At 39.4% G+C, this 22,437-nt stretch overlaps 1 protein-coding gene across 3 annotated transcripts in view; it reads right to left on the bottom strand.

Moving 5' to 3' along the window:
- Positions 1-22,437, bottom strand: part of ALG5 (ALG5, dolichyl-phosphate beta-glucosyltransferase) — a 48,511-nt gene that overhangs the window by 24,350 nt on the left and 1,724 nt on the right. Inside the window, exons 2-6 of one of the 3 annotated variants that reach the window (XM_011943007.1) lie at positions 20,299-20,470; positions 19,865-19,911; positions 18,478-18,546; positions 14,333-14,425; positions 10,475-10,588 (exon numbers count right to left, since the gene is read on the bottom strand). In XM_011943007.1, coding sequence (XP_011798397.1) covers positions 10,475-10,588; positions 14,333-14,425; positions 18,478-18,546; positions 19,865-19,911; positions 20,299-20,470 — 495 coding nt within the window. The remainder of the gene's footprint in view (positions 1-10,474; positions 10,589-14,332; positions 14,426-18,477; positions 18,547-19,864; positions 19,912-20,298; positions 20,471-22,437) is intronic. The other 2 variants (XM_011943008.1, XM_011943009.1) reach the window with 2 other exon arrangements.

Here is a 22,437-nt window from a genome sequence, read left to right as displayed (position 1 = left end):
GATTCAGAGGCTTGATAAGATTCAGGTTTGATTACCTTTCAACAATTTGTCATAACAGTGCTGCATGGTAGTTTTTCTTTTTCATGTCAACTGTAAGAGCTATACAGTATCTTAATGTACAGATTTACCATTACTTTGACTATTTGCCTATTTGTTGTCCTTTCTAATTTTATGTTATAGAAAGGCAACTGAAAGAACATCTTTGAATATAAAACTCTACCTGTATTTTAGATTTCCTTCTTTGGAGAGAGACGTAGATGTAAAATACTAAGTTAAAAGTCTGAATGTTTTTTAATGCATATGGGCCAAAGTTTCCTTTAAGAGGTTCTTACCTGTAATACAAGTACTTTGGGAGGCCGAAGTGGGTGCATCACTTGAGACCAGGAGTTTGAGACCAGCCTTGGCAACAAAGCAAAACCCCATCTCTATTAAAAATACAAAAATTGGCCAGGCATGGTGGCATGCCCCTGTAGACCCAGCTACTTGGGAGGCTGAGGCAGGAACCACTGCACTCCAGCCTGGGCAGCAGAGTGATAACTTGTCTCAAAAAAAAAAAAAAAGGTTCTTTACATTCCCATTAACTGGTATGATATTGACTATTAAACCAAATTGTTGTCAGTTCTAGTTATTTTAACTTATTAATTAAAAAAAAAAAACTTTTGGGCGATGTTTTAGCTATCCATATTTTCTTTTAAGAATTTTCTCAGCTAGGCACGGTTGCTTATGCCTGTAATCCTAGCACTTTGGGAGGCCAAGGTGGGTAGATTACCTGAGGTCTGGAGTTGAAGACCCTTCTAGCCAACATGGTGAAACACTGTTTCTACTAAAAATACAAAAACTAGCAAGGCGTGGTGGCAGGCTCCTGTAATCCCAGCTACTCGGGAGGCTGAGGCAGGAGAATCGCTTGAACCCGGGAGGTGGAGGTTGCAGTGAGCCGAGATCACGCCATTGCACCACTCCAGCCTGGGCAACAGAGTAAGACTCCGTCTCAGGAAAATACAAAAACTAGCAAGGCGTGGTGGCTCATGCCTGTAATCCCAGCTACTCGGGAGGCTGAGGCAGAAGAATCGCTTGAACCTGGGAGGCAGAGGTTGCAGTGAGCTGAGATTGCACCACCGCACTCCAGCCTGGGCAACAGAGTAAGACTCCGTCTCAGGAAAAAAAAAAAAATTCTGTTACATGCTTTGCCTACTATTTAGTATTAAAATAATTTCTTCCCTTGTTTTTCTGGCAGAGGTACTTTGTACAGAAAGGGAGAGAATGATTTTCTTGGAGAGGAAGCATGTTAAAAATTCAAATAGCATGTGGCAAATCAGTTTTAACTTTAAACTTGAAAAGAATAACAACACTATTGAGCAATACATAAAAAAGAACACACTGGCCGGGCGGGGTGGCTCAAGCCTGTAATCCCAGCACTTTGGGAGGCCGAGATGGGCGGATCACGAGGTCAGGAGATCGAGACCATCCTGGCTAACAGGGTGAAACCCTGTCTCTACTAAAAAATACAAAAAACTAGCCGGGCGACGTGGCGGGCGCCTGTAGTCCCAGCTACTCGGGAGGCTGAGGCAGGAGAATGGCGTAAACCCGGGAGGCGGAGCTTGCAGTGAGCTGAGATCCGGCCACTGCACTCCAGCCTGGGCGACAGAGCGAGACTCCGTCTCAAAAGAAACAAAACAAAACATTGTATCAATTTGCACAGACTCAACATAAAAATTTGGCAACATTCATTCTTTTTCCCATTCATTTGAGGAAAGGTGGATTATTTTTTATTACAGTACAAAAAGGCTGCACATAAGAAGAATTATGATGAAGGTGTTATGGTTAAAAGGAATACACAAAATTTCATATGGCATAAAACAGCTTCTCAAGTTGTGATAGCAACTAAATTTGAAATCAAAATACACTTACAAAGCCTTTTAAAAAGCCAGTCTACTGAATATATTTAAACTGTAGCAATTCTTAAGGTTTCTCCAAATAGTATTACTGTAAGAAACAATTTTCTTTTTTTTTTTTTTTTGGTTTTATTGGAGACAAGGTCTCACTCTGTTGCCCTGGTTGGAGTGCAGTGGTACGATCATGGCTCACAGCAGCCTCTACCTTCCAGGCTCAGGTGATCCTCCCACCTCAGCCTCCCAAGTAGCTGGGACTAGGGTGCCCGCCACCACACCTGGCTAATTTTTGTATATTCTTTTGTAGAGAAGGGGTTTCTCCATTTTGCCCAGGCTGGTCTCGAACTCCTGAGCTCAAGCTATCCACCTACCTCAGCCTCCCAAAGTGCTAGAATTATAGGCCTGAGCCACCACGCCTGGCCAATAAAGTTGTCTTAAAAAAAAAAAAAAGACAGAGAACTACGTCAGAATGTCGATATCTGTTGAAGTTAGACAAAGGTTTATTATACTATTCACTCTACTTATGTTCAAAATTCATAGTAAAAACTTAAAAGAAAAAATAAAAAGCATCTCAACATTTATCTATATAGGATGGTTACAGATGCTGAAATCCGTTCAGAAATAAGAGCATGACTCAAATAATTTCTCAGGGCTTTTCCTTATTTACTATAAACTATTCCATGGAGGATCTTTATGCTTTTATATCAGTATATTCAAAACTCCATTACATTGTTAGAATATAAATACTAAGAGGAAATGGTCCATTAAAAAAGTATTAACGCAATTTTTTCTGGGTGATAAGATATGGTTGGTTGTTTTCTTTCTTTAGGCTGTTTCTAATCTTTTTACAATGCCATAGCGATGCTTTTATACTAAAAACATTATAAATAAAAATAAAACAAAATCCCTATCATACATCTGAATGCTACATCCTTTCTCTCTTTACCATTTGCCACATTGGCAGCATTATTTCAATCAGTTGACCACCTATTTCTTCAGTGTTTTCCTAAATTGCAGATGAGAAGTTATACAAATTTGGCTTATTTTAGCTATCTATTCCCTTATGAGAATTTGCCTTTTTGGTATCATTTATGACTATTTTTAAATGTAACATGGCTTTCCCATTAGACAATGTATACAGTAGTATTCATATGTTCCACAAATATTTGCTGAGTTCTTACTATTTACAGTATTCTAGACACTGGAGATGGAGTGATAAGGCCCCTCTTCTAGCAAAGCTTACGTTCCAGTGGGACAGAGAATTAGTGGTTAACTAACACAATACATACCTCAACTTCGCATCATCACTAGGCATGAACTTCTCCACATGAACAAATTTCTACCCAACAGGAGAATGTCACTTCAAGAACCAAAATTTTCATCTTTTCAGATATAAGTCATTCTAAAATCTTATATACTTTCCTTTTTTAAATTTTTTGAGACAGTCTCGCTCTGTTGCCCAGGCTGGAGTGCAGTGGCGTGATCTCGGTTCACTGCAATCTCTGCCTCCTGGGTTCAAGCGAGTCTCATGCTTCAACTTCCTTAGTAGCTGGGATTACAGACGCGCTCCACTACTCCCAGTTAGTTTTTGTATTTCTTTTTAGTAAAGATGGGGTTTTGCCATGTTCGCCAGGCTGGTCTCGAACTTCTGACCTCAAATGATGCACCTACCTTGGCCTCCCAAAGTGCTGGAATTACAGACGTGAGCCACCGTGCCTGGCCCTGTCTTTTAAATTTAAAGCATTTTCTCATGACAACCATGGGGATACTAAATTTCTAAAACTATTTTGTGGTCAGTACAAGGGGTCAGTAATCTGTGGCCTATGGGGTTACACTCAGCCTGTTTTTGAATGGCGTTTGAGCTATGAAAGGGCTGGGAAGAGAAAGAGGAGGAAGAAGAAGATTGCTTTAGAGACCACATGTGAGTTACAAAGCCTGAAATATTTATTTTCTAGTCCTTCACAGGAAAAGTTTACTGTTTCCTGTTCCAGAAGATATCCAGCTCTTAACTGGGTTTGTTGGCATTAAATCCCCAGTTTGATAGGCAGACTTAGTCCTGAGCCATCTTCAGTGATTTGGGAAACACACTTTGAGATTTGCTAAGACAGGTTCTCTTCAAAGTTTTCTACACAGTCTACAGCTTTCTACATTTTCAAGACTGCCCTTTTATTTTTGCTGTCCTTTTATTTGTTTGATTTCACAAAGAGCTCAGCAAAATGTTTGTGTAACTGCTTGGTCTCTAAAACACATGATTTTGGAGGTTGAGTTCTCTTTTGGAAGCCTAGTTTTCTACCCATATATTGAGAGGTGAAACAAACATACCAGCTTCTTAGACTTGCTCACATGGTCCACAAAAAAGGGGAGAAGGACTAACTGTCATGTTATTTTAAGGAACCAAACTATGCACGCACATATGAATCATTGGTATACAAAAGTTCAACTGGCCAAGGATTACTATATTAGAGAAAAAAGAGCATTCAGGGTCATTAGTAAGCAGCCCAGCACTGCAGATTGAGTTGTGTGTGTGGTTAAGATCTGCTTCCTCTGGTTCTTCTTAATGTAATTTTTATCTGTATCTTTTTCATATCCATTAATTCTAGTCATCTGTGGGCTAAAAAAAAACTAAAAACTAAGCTTGTTAGAGCTATGTCTAAATCAGAATTTAAGGGCCTTGAGTGGTGACTCAGCCTGTAATACCAGCACTTTGGGGGGCCAAGGAGGGCCAACTGCTCGAGGTCAGGAGTTCAAGACTAGCCTGGGCAACATAGTGAAACCCCATCTGCTAAAAATACCAAACAGTTAACCAGGCATGGTGGCTTGCACATGCCATCTCAGCTACTCAGGAGGCTGAGGCACGAGATTTGCTTGAACCCTGGAAGCAGAGGTCGCAGTGAGCCAAGACTGTACCACTTGCACTTCAGCCTGGGTGACAGAGTGAGACCTCATCTCAAAAAATAATAATAATAAATAAATAAAATAATTTAAAACCTAAGTCACAGGCTAAGAAATTACTCTATGATCATGAAATACACACTTTTTAGCATTTATTTTGCCTGTTAGGCATTTTTGATTCTATTTAGAAAAGTTAAGCAACTGAACAGGTGATCATACACTTTGCGATTATTTTTTGAAAGTTTATTTTTATTTTTATTATATTTTGAGACACAGTCTCTCTCTGTTGCCCAAGGTGGAGTGCAGTGGCGCAACCCCAACTCACTGCAACCTCCGCCTCCCAGGTTCCAGCGATTGTCATGCCTCAGCTTCCCGAGTAGCTGTGATTACAGGTGTGCGCTACCACGCCTGGCTAATTTTTTGTAGAGATGGGAATTTGCTATGTTGGCCAGGCTGGTCTCATACTCCTGGCCTCAAGTGATCCTCCCACCCTGGCCGCTCAAAGTGCTGGGATTACAGATGTGAGCCACTGTGCCTGGCCAGCATATAGTTTGCTTAGAAAAATTACTAAAAAACAAGCATATTTTTAAAAAGAGGTAGACTAACTACCGGTTAGGAAACTGAAAATCTGAGAGGAAAGCTTTGCATATTAAAGAATAAAGATGTGGGAAAAGAAAATACAAGTAAAATACAAATAAAATTTTTGGCTGAGCACAGTGGCTCATGCCCCTAATCCCCAAATTTGGGAGGCCAAGGCGGGCAGATCACTTGAGTCCAGGAGTTTGAGACCAGCCTGGCCAACACAACGAAACTCCACCTCTACCAAAAAATACAAAAAATAGCCATGTGTGGTGGTGCATGTCTGTAATCCCAGCTACTCGGGAGGCTGAGGCAGGAGAATCGCTTAAGCCCAAGAGACAGAGGTTGCAGTGAGCCGAGATTGTGCCACTGCACTCCAACCTGGGTGACAGAGGGAGACCCTGTCTCAAAAATAAAATAAAATAAAATTTTTAGTATGAAAATGTAAATGCCCTATTTTGTTTGTATGTATTATACAAAGCTCTACTTAAATTATGTACATGTAGTTTAAAACCTTACAAGAGCACTTATTTTCAGAAAAGAAATTGTAGGCAACTTTCATAAGATGACCTTGTATAAGAATCATCAGACCAGAACATGTGACCTAGTTACTCTAAGAGGAAATACAAGCAAGGAGTAACAGATTCCTTTCTTTTTGTAGTCATTAAAAAAAAATCAGCTAAGAAAGAAAACATTAGAAACCACTGTAAAACGTACTAAAGAAATGACTTAAACCGGTCAAAACAATATTGTAAAAGACATTTAAGCTAATGACTGCCATCTAGTGAGACAGTCGTGTAATTATAGGACTTGACTACGAAACCCATGTTCCTGTTTCATTATTTTCTGAACTATTTCAGTTACTAGTTTTATTAGGGCTTAGGGAAATACATGCAAGGCATGCTTATCAAATCAGTGGCTTAAATGAATGGAGACAACAGCTATTGCCCTAAAGATAGAATAAGAACCTACACCTTTAGACACAGAAATTTAACAAGTTGAAATTATTAAAGAGATAACTAGCCACAATTCCATTCCTGAAAACAAAGCAAAAGACCACAGAAAGAAATCCACACCAGTACAGAGATGGAGAGACAAAGTTCAAAGGCAATGAGTAGGAAAAAGAGTTGTTGGCAATACCTGTACGAAGTAACAATGTAACGTGGAAACCAAATCCACACAGACAGACACACCTTCAGTGGAAAATTATATACCTGTACGAAGTAACAATGTAATGTGGAAACCAAATCCACACAAACAGACACATCTTCAGTGGAAAATTATACGAAAAAAATATGCTATGTTTAAAAATTGTAAGAACTGGGCTGGGCGCAGTGGCTCATGCCTGTAATCCCAGCACTCTGGGAGGCTGTGGCGGGCAGATCACGAGGTCAGGAGATCGAGACCATTCTGGCTAACACGGTGAAACCCCGTCTCTACTAAAAATACAAAAAATATTAGCCAGGCATGGTAGCGGGCACCTGTAGTCCCAGCTACTTGAGAGGCTGAGGCAGGAGAATGGCGTGAACCTGGGAGGTGGAGCTTGCAGTGAGCCGAGACTGAGCCACTGCACTCCAGCCTGAGTGACAGAGTGAGACTGTCTCAAACAAACAAACAAACAACAAAAAAACTGTAAGAACTGACAGCCTAAAATAGAGAATACACATGGAAAACAGCTTTGACTCTCTGAAGAGCTGTCACAAAGAAGTGCAGTAGATAATTTTGTGTAGCTACAGAAGACAGAAACAATGGAAGGGGGTGATTAAAAGGAGACGTATTTGTATTTGGTGTCTAGAGGAACTTCACAGTGGAGCTGAGACAGAATGAGCTGCTTAGGCATTGCTAGAGTTATGCAGCAGAGGCTGAAAGATTACTAGGTAGTTGTAAAAACTTTCCAATATTGGATAAATGATTGAATTAGATTTAAGGGTCAGCAAACTACAGCCTGTAGCCCAAATCTGATCTGCTGCTTATTTGTGTAAATAAAGGATGTATTTTATCTATGTCTACTTTCATGCTACAATAGAGAGTTAAGCAGCTGCCACAGAGACTGACAGGCTTTAAAGCTGAAAATATTTACTATATGGTCCTACAGAAAAAGTTCTCCAACACCTGAATTACATAAGAAAGAAGATTTCTTCTAATTTGTCTATGCATGTCAACTTCAGAATGTAAGTTTTCTGAGAGCAATGACTGGCTGTTTATAAGCTTTGTCAGAACCGTGATATTTTTCACTGGGTGGATCCAAAAACTATGAATCTTGTAACTTTAAGCACCTATCATTTATTTGCCTCCTTTCCACCTCCTCCAAAGAGTATTATATGATGCATATTAATAAAATCTACTAAATTTAATTCAAATTAATTCAATTGAGTTGGGACATTTTTAAATTAGGGATACTTTAAGGTGCTATAAAACCAAGGCTATGAATTAATAGCTTAATGATAATCACATGCTTTAATTCTTTAAAACTTAACATTTCTAGTAACAATGTAGTAAATGGGATTATAAGGAAAAAATATGGCATCAGAACTCCTTTTCTTTTCAGAGTAGCATAAAGGAACTAGATTTATAAGAATAAAGTTCAACTTTTTTTTCTGTTGTATTGTTTGGTTCACTCCCTAACATCAGCAAAATCATTTAAATTCTCTTTGCCCTACCGCTGAATGACAACATCAGCTGCTAAAAACCTGATGCCCTGTGCTCTGCCTCCCACTCATGGCTTCCTCTAGAAAGATAATGAAAGGGAAATATTTATCAAGTTTCTCTTGGGGTCGTCTGGGGAGAACAAGGAAATCACACCAAGTAACTTTATGAATTAGATTTTCCTTTTAGCCTATCATAATTTACTAAGATGTGGGATATGAAATACTTTTTTAGTAAGAGTGAACTACAACATATCCAATAATAAATTCGTATCACGTTATAAGCCAGAGAACTTTCTGTGTTGATGGAAACGCCATACAAGCTGGGCACGGTGGCTCACTTCTATAATCCCAGCTACTCAGGAAGCTGAGGCAGGAGGATGGAGTTTGAGTCCAGCATGGGCAACACAGTAAGACCTTATCTCCTTTAAGAGGGGAAAAAAAAAAAAAAGGTAGCTTCTAGCCATAAGTAATTTAAATGTGGCCAATGAAACTGAGGAACTAGATTTTCATTTAATTTAAATTTAAATAGCCACATGCAGCTAGTGCTACTCTTCTGAACAGCAATGGTATGAATATCTTTACAGCTAATTCTCTTAAGAAATTGTAATAGTTCATTCACTTAGAATCTTAAAAAAACAAAAAACAGCTAGAAAAAAACAAAAAACAGCTAGAAATACGAGGGATGGGGATGGATGATGGGGGGGAGATATGTAATACTTCACAAAGTGTGGAATTAAATAAACATTTCTAGAAAGATATGCAGTGAGTTTTTCTGTAATTATTATTAAATTTTTTGGGGGGCGCTTGTATGTTTACTTTCTTGTGTTGTTTGGTTTGGTTTTGCTATAATAAATAGGATCTTAATAAATATGTAATATTCAATTCTAAACTATGTCTATTTCATTCATAGATAGTTTTACATATTCATCTTATTTTGGTCTCAATTTGTTTTCTTAGTTCTGTAATTTCTATTTTTATTTATGTATGTATTTATTTATTTATTTAGAGACAGGATCTTGCTTTGTCACCAAGGCTGGAGTGCAGTGGGGCAATCACAGCTCACTATTACCTCAAACTGCTGGGCTCAAATGATCCTCCTGCCTCAGCCTCCTGAGTAGCTGGGACCACAGGCATGCACCACCATGCCCTGTTAATTTTTCTCTTATTTTTATAGAGATGGGGTCTCATTATGTTGCCCAGGCTGGGCTCAAACTCCTGGCCTCAAGCGATCTTCCTGCCCTGGCCTCCCAAAGTGCTGGAATTACAGGCATGTAAACTTGGGCTGTAATTTTTCTTTTAATACCATTTTGTTGTTTTGTCATCTTACCTTTGAAGACCTGTGCTGCTAAATTCTTATTTTCATCATTTTATTTCTTTAGCCAAAATACTTGCATGTAACTTTGTCCTTTTCCTTGATTACACTGTCTTAATCTTTTGTATGCAACTTTAATTTTTTGTGTAATTATATGCTGGTGTGATTGCCATTTCTTTCTTCATTTTGTCATGATTAACATGGGCAACTCTCCTACCGTAAATGAACATTCTCCTTGATATACTTTTACCTCTTCCCCCTCTAAACTAGAATTCCAAGGCCTGAGTATCATATCTGGACTTGAGGGTAGGTGGTGGGAAGGCAGGGCAGAGGGACCCTCCCCTGGGGCTCTATGTGGCTTTGTTGGGTTACTTGGGTTCCCTGGTCTTGTGAGATTTTGTCACGTGTCTTGAACAAGCTACACTCCATCCCGGAAAGGATCTAGTCGCACGGATCTGTGTCCCCAACTTAGCTTACAGTCCTAGAAAAACGGCAGACCTCAGCAAGTTTTCTTGCATCTGCTGAAATTCTGACATATTGTGTGATGGTAGGTATATTGTTTGATGTTGTTCAAGGGTGCTTTTTCATTCTCTGATTCATTTTTTCCGGATTGGGAAGTATTTGGCAAACGCTCAGGATTTGATAAATTCATCCTATTTCTCTAAATGGCTTTTAAAAGGTAGAAGTGGCACCAGGATTTTATTTCTTTCCTCAACCTCCACTTTTTGAAGTTATAGCATGAAGTTTCAAATAATCCTTTCTGAGTGATTGCTGCTTGTGATTTTGTTTGTTTCATCAAAAACTGGATTCTGTGATCCAGCTTCATTTCATCTCTTTACCTGGAACTCAGGCTATACTTTTAAATAAAAGCCTTAATTGAATATGCACAATAAATATTAAAACTTGGGTAGAAGCAATCAGAAACCTAGACAGAAAAATGGCCACAATATTAAATAAGTAATTGTCAAGTGAATCTCATAAAATCAGACAACATTTGTAACAAAATGATCAGTTCCTCTATGGGGTTGTACCATTTGTATAAGGATTTCATACCAAAAACATTCAGTTTTTAAACCGATAGGTAAATTCTCCTTTTACTTTAGCTCCCCTGCATTCTTGACTGAATGTTATTTAAACTACATTCTTATACTCACAGGCCAAGGCTGTAGGTCATTTAGTCCCTTTTCTAATTTCTCAACATCTGGAAACTTTGTGGCTCCATCAGCATCTGCCATAAGGATCTTTTCTCCTCGAGAACTGAATATACCCTGTATTTTAAAATTTCAAGTCAAAGAAAATTGGTTAAAATGAAGGTTAAATTCAATGACATTTCAGTCTGTTCTACTTAAAATACCTAACAGTGAAAGACAAGGTATGAGATGGCTGAAGGAGGCCAGAGTTCACTGAAAACAAATTACTTGTATATTAAGAGCTTCTCAAATGTTCCTATTGCCTATCTTCATTATTTTAAAAACTTTGTGAAGTCATACTACAAATACCTTGGAAAATACCAACATAATAAAACAGGTTTGGACAAATTAAAGATATTCTGCATCACTAAGAATAAAAAGGGACAGTACCTGTCATACATATTATATGTTTCTATGTCATGATGCTTAAAATGAATTGGGGCTGCTTAGAACCACATACAAAGAACATGTTTATAGACAGATTAAATATTCTAATATACAGAGATGCTGTGAAATGGATCATAGGAATACAGGTCTTTAGTATCCTTTATTATAGGATCTAAAGTTTACTAAATTAATTAAGTAAATAAATAAATAGTGTCAATAAAATTTAAGAATTATGCATAAATCCAAATGTTATTTTATGCCATTTGCGGTATTTGAAACAGCAAAATTATGCCATTCAATTCTGAACTGGCTGGTCTTTTGTGCAAATTACGGCTCCACGAGTGCATATTTCATACAGAAATAAACTGCACATCAACTTTTAATTTCTCTGGTGTATTTGAGTGAATTCCTTATGTCTTAAGTGCAAATATATTTATGGTTTGATATAGTAAAATCGCTTTGGTAACACCACATAGTGTGACTACAGATAAGACATATACAAATGTAGAGAGAAATCAGATCATTTATTCTATGGTATAATAACCTCACTAACTAGTATCTGTGACGTCTTTTTAATCACACCCGTTAGAACAAATGGAAAAGGCTAGGTGAGATGGCTCACGCCTATAATCCTAGCATTTTGGGAAGCTGAGGTGGAAGGATAGCTTGAGCTCAGGAGTTTGAAACCAGTCTGGGCAATACAGTGAGACTCCATCTCTACAAAAAAGTTTTAAAAATTAGCCTCATATGGTGGCACATGCCTATAGTCCCAGCTACTTGGGAGGCTGAGGCGGTAAAAAAAACTGGAGCTATTAGTTTGAAATGGGGCAAAAAACCAGTAAGTGACTAATTTCAATGATACATGATCAAACTTGTTTAAGCCTACTTTCCTGTTCTACCGTCTATGGCCTTCACTTCACCACAGCTCCTTGAAAAGGCAATCTACCACAGCAACTCCCATTTGTGTTTCCTCAGTCATATGTGATGCCCATTATTTCTCATGTGTCTCACTGCCTTAAGATTTCCTGGTTCTTCTTTTCTCTGTAACCTCCTCTTTGACAGTTTAATGGCTTCAGGTTCAACTATCATCTGACATATGCAGATGACTCACTCACACCCTCTCTCCTAGGCTATTCTGGATACCACTGCATGTTGCCTCAAACTTAATATGGCTCAAACTCAACAAACTGCCTCTTATACCAGCTCCTCCTCCAGTGTTTCATTCTTTCTATTAATGGCATCATCATCCTCCCTGTTACCCAAGGCCACTGGCGCTTATTTGACATAGTTTGGATCTGTGTCCCCTCCAAATTTCATATTGAAATGTGATCCCCAATGTTGGAGGTTGGGCCCAGTGGGAGGTGTTAGGGTCATGGGGTTGGATCCCTCATGAATAGCTTGGTGCTGTCCTCACAACAGTGAGCAAGTTCTCATGAGATCTGGTTGTCTAAAAGTGTGCAGCACCACCCTGCCCGCTAACTTGTTCCTGTTCTCGCCATATAATGCACCTGCTCCGCCTTCGCCTTCTATCATGAGTGGAAGCTTCGTGAGGCCCTCACTAGAGGCAAATGTTGGCACCACACTTCGTGTACAGCATGCAGAACCATGAATCAATCACATCGCTTTTCTTTATACATTATGCAGTCTCAGGTATTTCTTTATAGCAAAGTAAGAATGGCTTAATATGTCATTCTTCTCTCTGATCCCAGACCCAATTCTATGTCATTTTAATAGCTCTCACATTTATCCCCTCATTTTCTTCTCTTCTGTCACTATCATAATCCAAATAAATACTAATCATTCCTTGCCTAATATTGCTACACTTGCTGCTGGCTGATTAAAGTGTGACTCTGTCAATGGTAAAAAATGTAAAAGCCTGTTGTCTACAGTTTGTGACCTGAACCCACCCATCCCTCCAGCCTTATCTCCATAGTCAAGACAGGGGTACCATGAGTGGGTCCTCTATTGTGGCATGTTCTTTCACACTGCCGTGCCTTTGTTCATGTTCCCTGTCTAGGCTCCCTGCCCTCCCAACTTGTATGTGGTTAAGTCCTTATCCTCCTTGAAGATCCTGCTCAGAATCTGCCTCCTCAGGGACATGTGTGCTGCTCCCCGCAACAGATGGTGGTGCCAACATTTTGCATATACTTCTATTATAGCATTTACCACACTGTATGGCAATGGTCTGTCTCCCTAATGAACTGTGATATCCTTAAGGACAGAATAGGTGTCTTTCATCTCCGTGTCTCTAATGAAAGTACAACGTTGGCTGAATCAAGAAACAAATGGATAGATTTAAAGCCCACCATGACATTGCATCAATTCTACTTTCTTTCTGTTTCATGTATCCTGTGACCCAGCCAAAGTGAATCAGTTTCTAGTATATATCCAAAGAGTTCCTACTTCTGTCTTTTCTGGCTTTGCTACATGGTGTGCTGTTTTCTCAAGTCTTTTCTCTGTAATTATCAGAGAGGTTAAAAGCATGGGCTTCAGAGTGAAACTAACTGCATCCAAATCTCGACTCTACCTCTTATCATCTGAAAACGCTGGGTAATTTACTTTACCTTCTTTCCTCACTTTCCTCATCTATATAATCATCAAACTAATAGACCCTAACTCATAAGACACTGTGAAGAGGGCAACATATGATGATTTGTATCCTGATCATTTCCCTTCTCCTTCCTGTTTGAATGTGGACACAATGGCTAATGCTCCAGGAGTCATCCTGTGTGCATGAGGAAGGAGTGAAACGGCAGAAGCCAGGACTTCTGATGACTGTGGAGTTGAACAAGCCCTGGACTGCCCACTTCTAGACTTCTTTTTATGAGGGAAAAATAAATAAATGAACCTCAATGTCAATTATTTAGGTTTTCTTTCACATATCTTGATTTTTAAACTTTCAGCTTGATTCGTACCTGATATGCCTCAGCTGACAGTAACCTCTTTTTTGAAATTTCTTAGCACTTTATTTGCATGTCTGTCATAATTGTAATCTTCTTTTTTACTTATGCAAATGCTTACTTTTTCTATTAGACTGCACATTTCATCAGGATAGACCCAAGTCAAATTCATCTTAGTTTATGCTACCTTGCATAACAGCATACCTTCGTAAAGGTAAAACTTAATACAAAAAAGCATTTTTAAACAGCAAGAAACCACATAAACTTACTATCTGGTAACTCTATCAAAGATACAGTGGTAGATGGTAACATTTTAAACTTTAAGATAAACAGAAATATATTTTTAAATCACCCAGTATATTATAGATATGACATAATATAAAATTTGACTAAAAACATGAAGTTATTATTAAAAATATGTTATCACTAACTTGAAATGCCGGTATTCAAGCAGCGAGCAAACATACAAGTCTGCAAAAGACATTATTCAAGATACCTTTATATTTTAGATAAAAATGTTGAAAATATGTATTACCATTCTAATCGCTCCACCTTTCCCACGATTCTTCACCAGGGTTATCACACGTACTTTGTCACTTCCATATTTCTGACAATATTTAAAAGCTACCTGTGAAATTATATAAAAGTCAGAATAAAATTAATTTGGATTCTAAGAGAATTATATAAGCCGTGTTTCTTGCTTTGGCTCAAACACTGCTATTGGAGTTTACCCCTTCTTGTGACTAGATTATATCCACTCTACATTTTGATGACCTGGAGAAGCTGTAGAATTCTTGGTGGCACTGACCTACTAGGTTGAAATCATAGTTCAATTTCCTGCAGAGGAACTGCCAGAGTAGACAATGACCTTCTTTTCTTGACCCCTCTACCTAAGCTACTGAGCTGCTTAAAAAAAAAAAAAAAACCCACAAAAGCCATGTGCTATCTGACTGGTACAAACCTGTGATTGGGCCCTCCACACTGGTTAATGACTTTTGTATTTGTTCTGGTCTGCAATTGATCTTATTCCCCACAGAGGCTGTTTGTATCCTGACCATTTCCCCCGAATCTTTTCACTCCAATTCCTCTCTCTCAGCAGATATCCGTGCTGTAACTTCTCTTCTAAATCTTCAATCTCTTCTCTCTGCTGGCTCCACAGCCTCAGACTTGCTTAAGCTGCCAGCATCCTAAAAACTTTCCTTTGACTTCACTATTTTCTCAAACTACTGCCATTATTCTGCTTTATAATCAAAGTCATGAGATAGTGATCTACATTTGCCACCTGCATTTCATCACCCATTTATTTTTCAGTTGACTGTAGTACGGCTCATGCCCTTTGCTCTTCCACATCCCCTTTCCTTGTAACCTTAGTCCATCAGGTACCCTCTCCTTTGACAACCATCTCTACAGGCAGCTGTAAAGTTGCTCTCATCTGGCCTTTGCCCTCCTCTAACTGTTCCTAAGTTTTCACCACTAACTCCTTTTGCTTGGCTTGCTTCTTATCTGCTGATAATGCTCACAAGGACCGACTCTACGTTGTACACATAGCTAATGGGAAACCCCTGTCCATCTTCTCTTGTCAACATAAAAGCTCACTGGGAGTCACTGCATGGGCTTAATTACACCTTATATTTATGAATCTCACATGTCTGTTTAGAGCCCAGACTCTCTGTCCTGCGTCACCTAGTTATATACTGAATAAATAAAAACTCCAGAATTTCATTCATCTCCTTCTCCCACTCCTGCTCAGTCTATATTCCTTCCTGCAGCAAATGGCATCACTACCTACGAAGATGCTCAAATTGAAAGCCTGAAAATCATCTTTCATTTCTATCACGCATCACAATTCACTGGCTACTATAACTCAACGACTGATTTGTAAAATGCCTCTCAAATCCATGCCATCCTCACATCTTTCTGACCTAGTTCAGGGCCTTATCCCCGAAAGTCTCCACATCTCTAGCCTGACTCCCTAATTCATTCCCCAAGTTAATATGAGGAGCATTTCTAATGTGGAAATCGGTTTACATAAGCCCTGTTCAAACACCGTCAAGGATGACCTACGGCTTCTAAGCATCATATATGAGTTCCTTATCATAGCACAGGAGATCCTTTGTGATTCAGCCCTCACCTTTTTAGCCAGCTTCTGAGGCCGCCCCATTAGTACCATGTACATTAGCAGTATTTGAGATTTCCAGACCATACCACGGTCTTACACTTGTATGCCTTTTCTCAGAACACTGTCTTCCAGCTTCCTCACCTGTAAGGCCAGCTTAAGACTCAAACACCATTTCTCTTTTCTAGCCTCCATGCCCACCCTCACCTTCCCCCAGAAAAAAGAAAAGTATAATTCTAACAGCAATACGTACTACTAAAGCATTTTCTCATTCAACTATTACTTTACTCATCACATAATGCAACTGTAAATGTCAGCGACTTAAAAGCAAAGATTTTTATTTCTGGTTTCTGACATATAGCTGAAATCTATCAGTCTCAATGAGCAAATGAAGCCATGGTCCAGTGTATACACTCCTGTTGTACCACTGTTAACTAACTGCCAATCCAGCAAACAGTGCCTCCTTCTTTGCTGTTACGGCCCCAATAATGCATAGTGACAACTGTGAAGCCCCAGGGGATGACCCATGACTGGTCTAACTCCTCTTTGCTGAGTACTTCTACAGCCTCCCTGCAGGCTTGGGTGGTCATGTCACTAAGTTCTAGCTTGTGAACTTTGGGTATGGGCTTTACTAAAGGCGGGGGTGAAGACTTCTGATAAAGATTGCCATTCTTTATAGTTAAAAAGGAGAGATGCACGCAGAGATGATCCCTTTGCTTTGACACGGGGTCTTGCTCTGTTACCCAGGCTGGAGTGCAGTAGCACGATCATAGCTCACTGCAACCTTAAACTCTTGGGCTCAAGCAATCCTCCCACCCTCCCTCCCACCTTGGCCTCCCAAAGTGTTGGGATTATAGGCATGAGCCACCATGCCCAGCCCAGAGATGATTCTTAAAGTCCTGGTTGTCCCTTACTACTCCAGGACACGTAATATTTGTAGCTGTGGCCATTTTGTGATGAAGGAATGCGTGCGACTGAAAATGATAGGGATCCAGCAACCTGATCCTGTTAAAATGCTAAGCCAACCCTGGAATCAACTATTTCCAGACTTCCTGGCAGATGAGATAATTATACGTCTTTATTATCTAAGCCACTCTATGATATAGTTCCTATTGATAAAAATGTCTAACACATAGTGCTCTAATTATTTACTGCATATTTCCAGTATTATTAATAGATGTGAACTCCTTCAAGGCAGAAAGTAGTCTTTACATCTTTGTATTTTAGTACCAGTCAGAACTCTTGACTCCTGCTTAACAGCTGAAGAAATGTCTGTTCAAAGAACAGTTATTTGTGCTGTAGATGTTTACTCTGGAATGGCACAATACTTGATATTCATCATAAGGCTCCAAACCCAAGAAGATAAAGTCATTGTGTGAGTAGCTAAGTGAACTAATAAGACTTTACTATGTTAGGATGAAAAGCTCCCTCTAGAGTCTGTATGTAGCTTCAAGGAATATAACATTGTTGAAGCCACACCTATTTGGAATGGATGCACACTGAAGTTTTATAGCACGGCGTTTAGTATACAGGGCAGCAGCAGTCACTCGGCCACCATTTGTGAACTGAGTTCCTACTGAGTGCCTACTCGGCTTTTTGCTATGTTGTTTGAGGATATAATAAATATCACTGTACAACGGCAGTATTCTCTTGTACTATAATTTGTGCCCCCTTAGTCTGAAACACCTCAAGAACAAGAGCCATATCTAAAATTTTCCTCACACCCCTGACTGTAAGACATTAACAGGGAATCCGTAAATACTTAACTTGGCGAAAACTGGTGTCTTTGTTTTAAATAAAAACTTCTACTAAATATAATTCCAACTTCCCACTTCCTCCCAACCTTGGGAGCAGCGGGGCCAAGTGCTAACCCCTCCCTTGCTTGTCCTCCCTGGGAGGGCATCTCTGATCCTTCCAGCAGAGCAGCTGGCCACTCACAGGTCAAGGGCCACCAAAAAAGTGCTCCTCAGGAGAAGATGCGCAGCCTCAGCTGGGTCTAGGCTACCTCTCTAATCTCAGCAGCAAGTGTCCGAAGTTTGCTTTCCATGCCATTCCCTGCATGTATCACTAAACTGCCGAGATGGCTTGTGTTCATAACTTTCACATCATACTACTCAAAGTGCAGCACTTACCCTTCCTAGGCCAGATCCTGCCAGTGCTCTCTGTGCCTGTGAGAGGACACACCTGATTCCCAGTGGCTGGTATGAAGGCAGGTTTCTATTGGCGTGACTGCTTCAGAAATTATAAGGCAAGATGGAGCATAAAGAAACTGTGCTTAGGGAAAAAGGAAGCACAGACTGGTAGGCAACGAAGGTTCCTACCCTAAAGGCCAGGAGGAACTGTGTGTGGGTATGTTTCTTCCCTATCTGGCGAACTTCAAAGCTTCCCTGGTCTTATGGAGAAGTTCCATAAACGAAATCTGTTTTTTCTGCTATCTACACTGTAACAATGGAGAGTGTCAGGCACAGTTTTAGGTTCCCCTGGTGAATGAAAGTGAGATTTCACATGTGCAAAATTATTCTCTATTTTCTATCGATTGTCAATTCTAAAAGCAAGTGTATTACCTTTGAGGTCTGATCTTTACTGCCGTCATCAACTACTATCACTTCATAAGTGAACGCAGGATCTCGTTTCTGCAAGAAACAAAAATAAAATAACACAATTTGGCATAATTGCCATAAAGTATTCTAATAAAATTATCAATCATTTAAAAAACTGCTTTAGTGTTGATACATATAAATTTGAATATAAATATTAGTGCACAAACCGCATAAAATAAAAAGGCTAAGTAAAAAAAAAAAAGAGAGAGATCCTGGGTAGAGGTGGAGAGTGAATATTGACTCAATCTCTACATGTCACCTTGCTGTTCCCTGGTCTGCCCTGTACCTTGGTGGTAGAAGCAGCCAGGTACTTGTGGTGCTATAGCACATCTGAGAGGGTACAGGTGTGCAAGAAAAAAGCTCTTGAGGTTTAAAGTCAGAGAGGGAAGATTCCAGCTTGGCTGCAGCATTTCTTAGCCTAATGACCTTGGGCAACTTAACATTTTGGGCCTATTTTCTGATTAAAAAAAGAGAACAGAAAAACCTACTCTATGTGGCTGGTGTAAAGATTACATGTAATTGAAGAGGTAGAAGCCTCATACATATTAAGGGCTCAATTCCTTTCTTCTTTTCTCTACATTGAATTTTTGGAGTTGGTAATAAGGTAATACGGCCCTTTCTTTTTCAGTGAATCTTCTATTTCCCCTCTATACAAAAAATCTAAAAGCAAAGTAAATCAAAATAATTTTTTTTAAAAAAAGAACTCACTTAATTCTTAATCCCTCCAAGGAGATTCCAATGGCAGCTAATGTTACAAAAGAAGATTGTGTATTATTTCTCTTCTCCTTATGTAAGGAAAAGAGGAAGAAAATGTGAGGGGAGACTCTTGAGAATACTGAAGAAATACAAAATAATTTCAATGTAAGTGTAAGTCTTTTAAAAATATCTTTTTTTCTGTTCATTCAGACTTAGTTTTTCTGTTTATTCAAACTCAGGTAACCAAAGAATAAAAAAAGAAAGAAGAGAATAAAAGTTAACAGCAAAAACAACAATCCACCTTTTCTTATAAGTCACAAAAGTAGAAACAGCGTGGTGGTATCATACAAAGTCTGCAGACATACACTGTCACTCAATTTTAAATATATCATCAGGCAAGACAGGATAAAAATGGGTAGGAGGGCACAGAAACAGAAATTTCCGCTTCCTGGTTTGTCCTGGGTCACCCACCTGCCTCTGGAGGTAGCATGCTGGTGCCGGGCTTTTGGATAGCAACAAGCCGAGCAGCAGGTAGCCCAGCAATCGGGGTGCTGCCAGGACTGCCTCTCACAGTGCATCTAGCTTTGGGTCCACAAGTTGGTGACCTGGTCTAGTTTTAACTGGAGATATCATATTAAAAGAGAAAACATGATACCTGTCTCTTCTCTAGATAGCTCAGAGCTTCATCCATCATCACAGGCACTTAAAGAAAAAAATATATTAAAAATCGCTTTTGAAAATGATTTTCTAAGCCCGGCACATTCAGCTTACATACAGAAAAAAGTCCCAATAATCTAACAAGCCCCTCTGGTACTCTCCCAATGGTCATTCCCATCTGGAATCCTGCCTTCCGTCCACAACTTGCTTATTACCTCTCTAGAACATTCCAGCCCCACTGTCTCATGATGCTGCTCCTATTCGTGAGAGCAAATATTCACTTCCCTCTCTGCCAAACTACAACAATTATCAATGTGCGCCCAACACAGCCCACATCTATTAATGTTTTGGCAAAGACGGTGAAGTCAAATACTTTAAATTTCCTTTTCTTTCCAAACTACCCTTTACCAAAAAAATCAAAACTGGGCTTACACCGTTTTTCTTCATTGTATGAAGGCACAACAACAGAAAGTTGTTTGGTAGGTAAGTCCCATATGCTGGGTAAAGTTTCTTTCTGGCCTTTGGCATTCAAGAAGAACTTCTCTTCTTCATGTCGATGGAGTGCTGGCATTTTTGTAGCAGTTATAAATGCAACGATGGAAATCTAAAAGTAGACATACATGTCTTTTACAAAAAAGAAATTATGTTTTGCTGACTTTTCCGTATTTATGTTAGAATACATCATCTACTTTTCTTTTAGTTGAATATTCACTCTCAGGCTTTAGTTCATTAACAATGGTCTAGAGGGGACTCCAAAATTAGACAATAGTGAGTCTGCTAACTAGCCCCTCCTTAGGAGTGAGTTACTGTCCTTTTCTCCATCAGTAAAGTGCTGATGCCTCGGGAGGCTCTGCCTCTTCCCAGCCATCATTCCCCAGGCTTCCACCATCCCAGCTACAAGAGAGATTAGTCACTACAGGAAGACCCGTCTACTCTTAGGTGCCCTAAATCTCTGATCCTTAGCATGTCTACATGCATAGACACACACACACACACAGTAAAGTCCTATCTCTACCTGGAATCTACATGTGACAGGACAAGTCCATTTTGCAGTTGGAACATGCGGGGTGAGGGCAGACTTCCCATCGAGGATCAGACAGACCCAAGATATAAAGGGAAGATTCCCCAGACTACCAAGCAGGGACAACAATGTTTAAGAATACGTTTTTGATACTTAACTCGAATTTGAATTCAGAATACAGCATTTACTGAAGTATCTAACTTACAGGCTCCCTTCCATAAGCACTTGGGAGCTAAGCTTTGGAAATAACCATTTTTTTTTTTTTACATTGTTTCTACTGGTACACTTTCTGCTTTCAAAACAGTCTATAAATTTTTGGAATGCAACTAATTTGTAATTTAATGACCAATTTGAAGACACTATCAAAGATTACAAGGCCTGTGCTGAAAGGACAAATTAGTCAACTTGAAGGGGCTCTCAGTGGCCTATGATGCAAGAATCTGATCATCCTCCCACCTCCCCCCTGCCAAAAACAATTATTGCAATGGATCAAACCATGAACATACTGTAAATCATAAATTCACAATGATACTAAAAACAAAAACTGGGTAAGATGCAGGAACCATCTCATTATTTCAAAAATTTGCCTTTTATTTTGCATTTTGTATGTATGAAAAGTCTTTCAGGGTAAATGAATAGCTGAGGATGAGATTTCTTTCATTACAAAACTCTAGGTAATAAATGAAGGATACAATGAGAATATTTCACTTTGCAACCCACAATGAAATAAAGCATTTAGGTAATGATCCTCAATGACTACTAAAACCTTTAGGCTGATGACAAACTTTATAAACTGGTGGGTCTGGCTGGCAACACTTGAAACCACACATCCATCTTAACACCAGAGACAACTGGCCATTACATGACTCCTAATGAGACACAAGAGAAAGGAAGAAGTATCATTCACAATTTTTTCTTGATTAAACAACACATCAAACACGTATCTGATCAGGTCTCTCGATCCTAACTACCAGTTTATAGAAAATTTGAGATAGAAGATATTAAAAGGCATTAAGGGAAAGCAATAAAAGAAATCCAAATTGTGAGAAGTTCTACAGGACAAATGATCATATTAAAGACAAGGAAAAAGGCCAGGTGTGGTGGCTCACATCTGTAATCCCAGAAGTTTGGGAGGGCGGATCAGCTGAGGTTAGGAGTTCGAGACCAGCCTGGCCAACATGGCAAAACCCCATCTCTATTAAAAGTATAAAAATTAGCTGGGAGTGGTGTGGCAGGTGCCTGTGATCCCAGCTACTCAGGAGGCTGAGGCAGGAGAATTGCTTGAAGGCGGAGGTTGCAGTCAGCAAAGATCACGCCACTGCACTCCAGCCCGGGCGACAAGAGCCAGACTGGGTCTCAAAAACAAAATAAAAATAAAAAAAAGGAAAAGAAAAAAAGGAAGAGGAGAAACTTTTAACCGATTAAGACACTGAAGATGTCAACGGAGTACAAGGTGTGACACTTGTTTGGATCCTGATTGGAACAGACAGACACATATATGAGACAAGTGAGGGCAAGTGAACTGAGGGGGCATGTGAAATCACAGAATA

Source organism: Colobus angolensis, unplaced genomic scaffold, assembly GCF_000951035.1.
Source record: "Colobus angolensis palliatus isolate OR3802 unplaced genomic scaffold, Cang.pa_1.0 Scaffold214, whole genome shotgun sequence".
NCBI classification, from domain to species: domain Eukaryota; kingdom Metazoa; phylum Chordata; class Mammalia; order Primates; family Cercopithecidae; genus Colobus; species Colobus angolensis.
The sequence above is the reverse complement of the archived record's forward strand: the minus strand, read 5'-3'. Positions and strand labels throughout refer to the sequence as shown.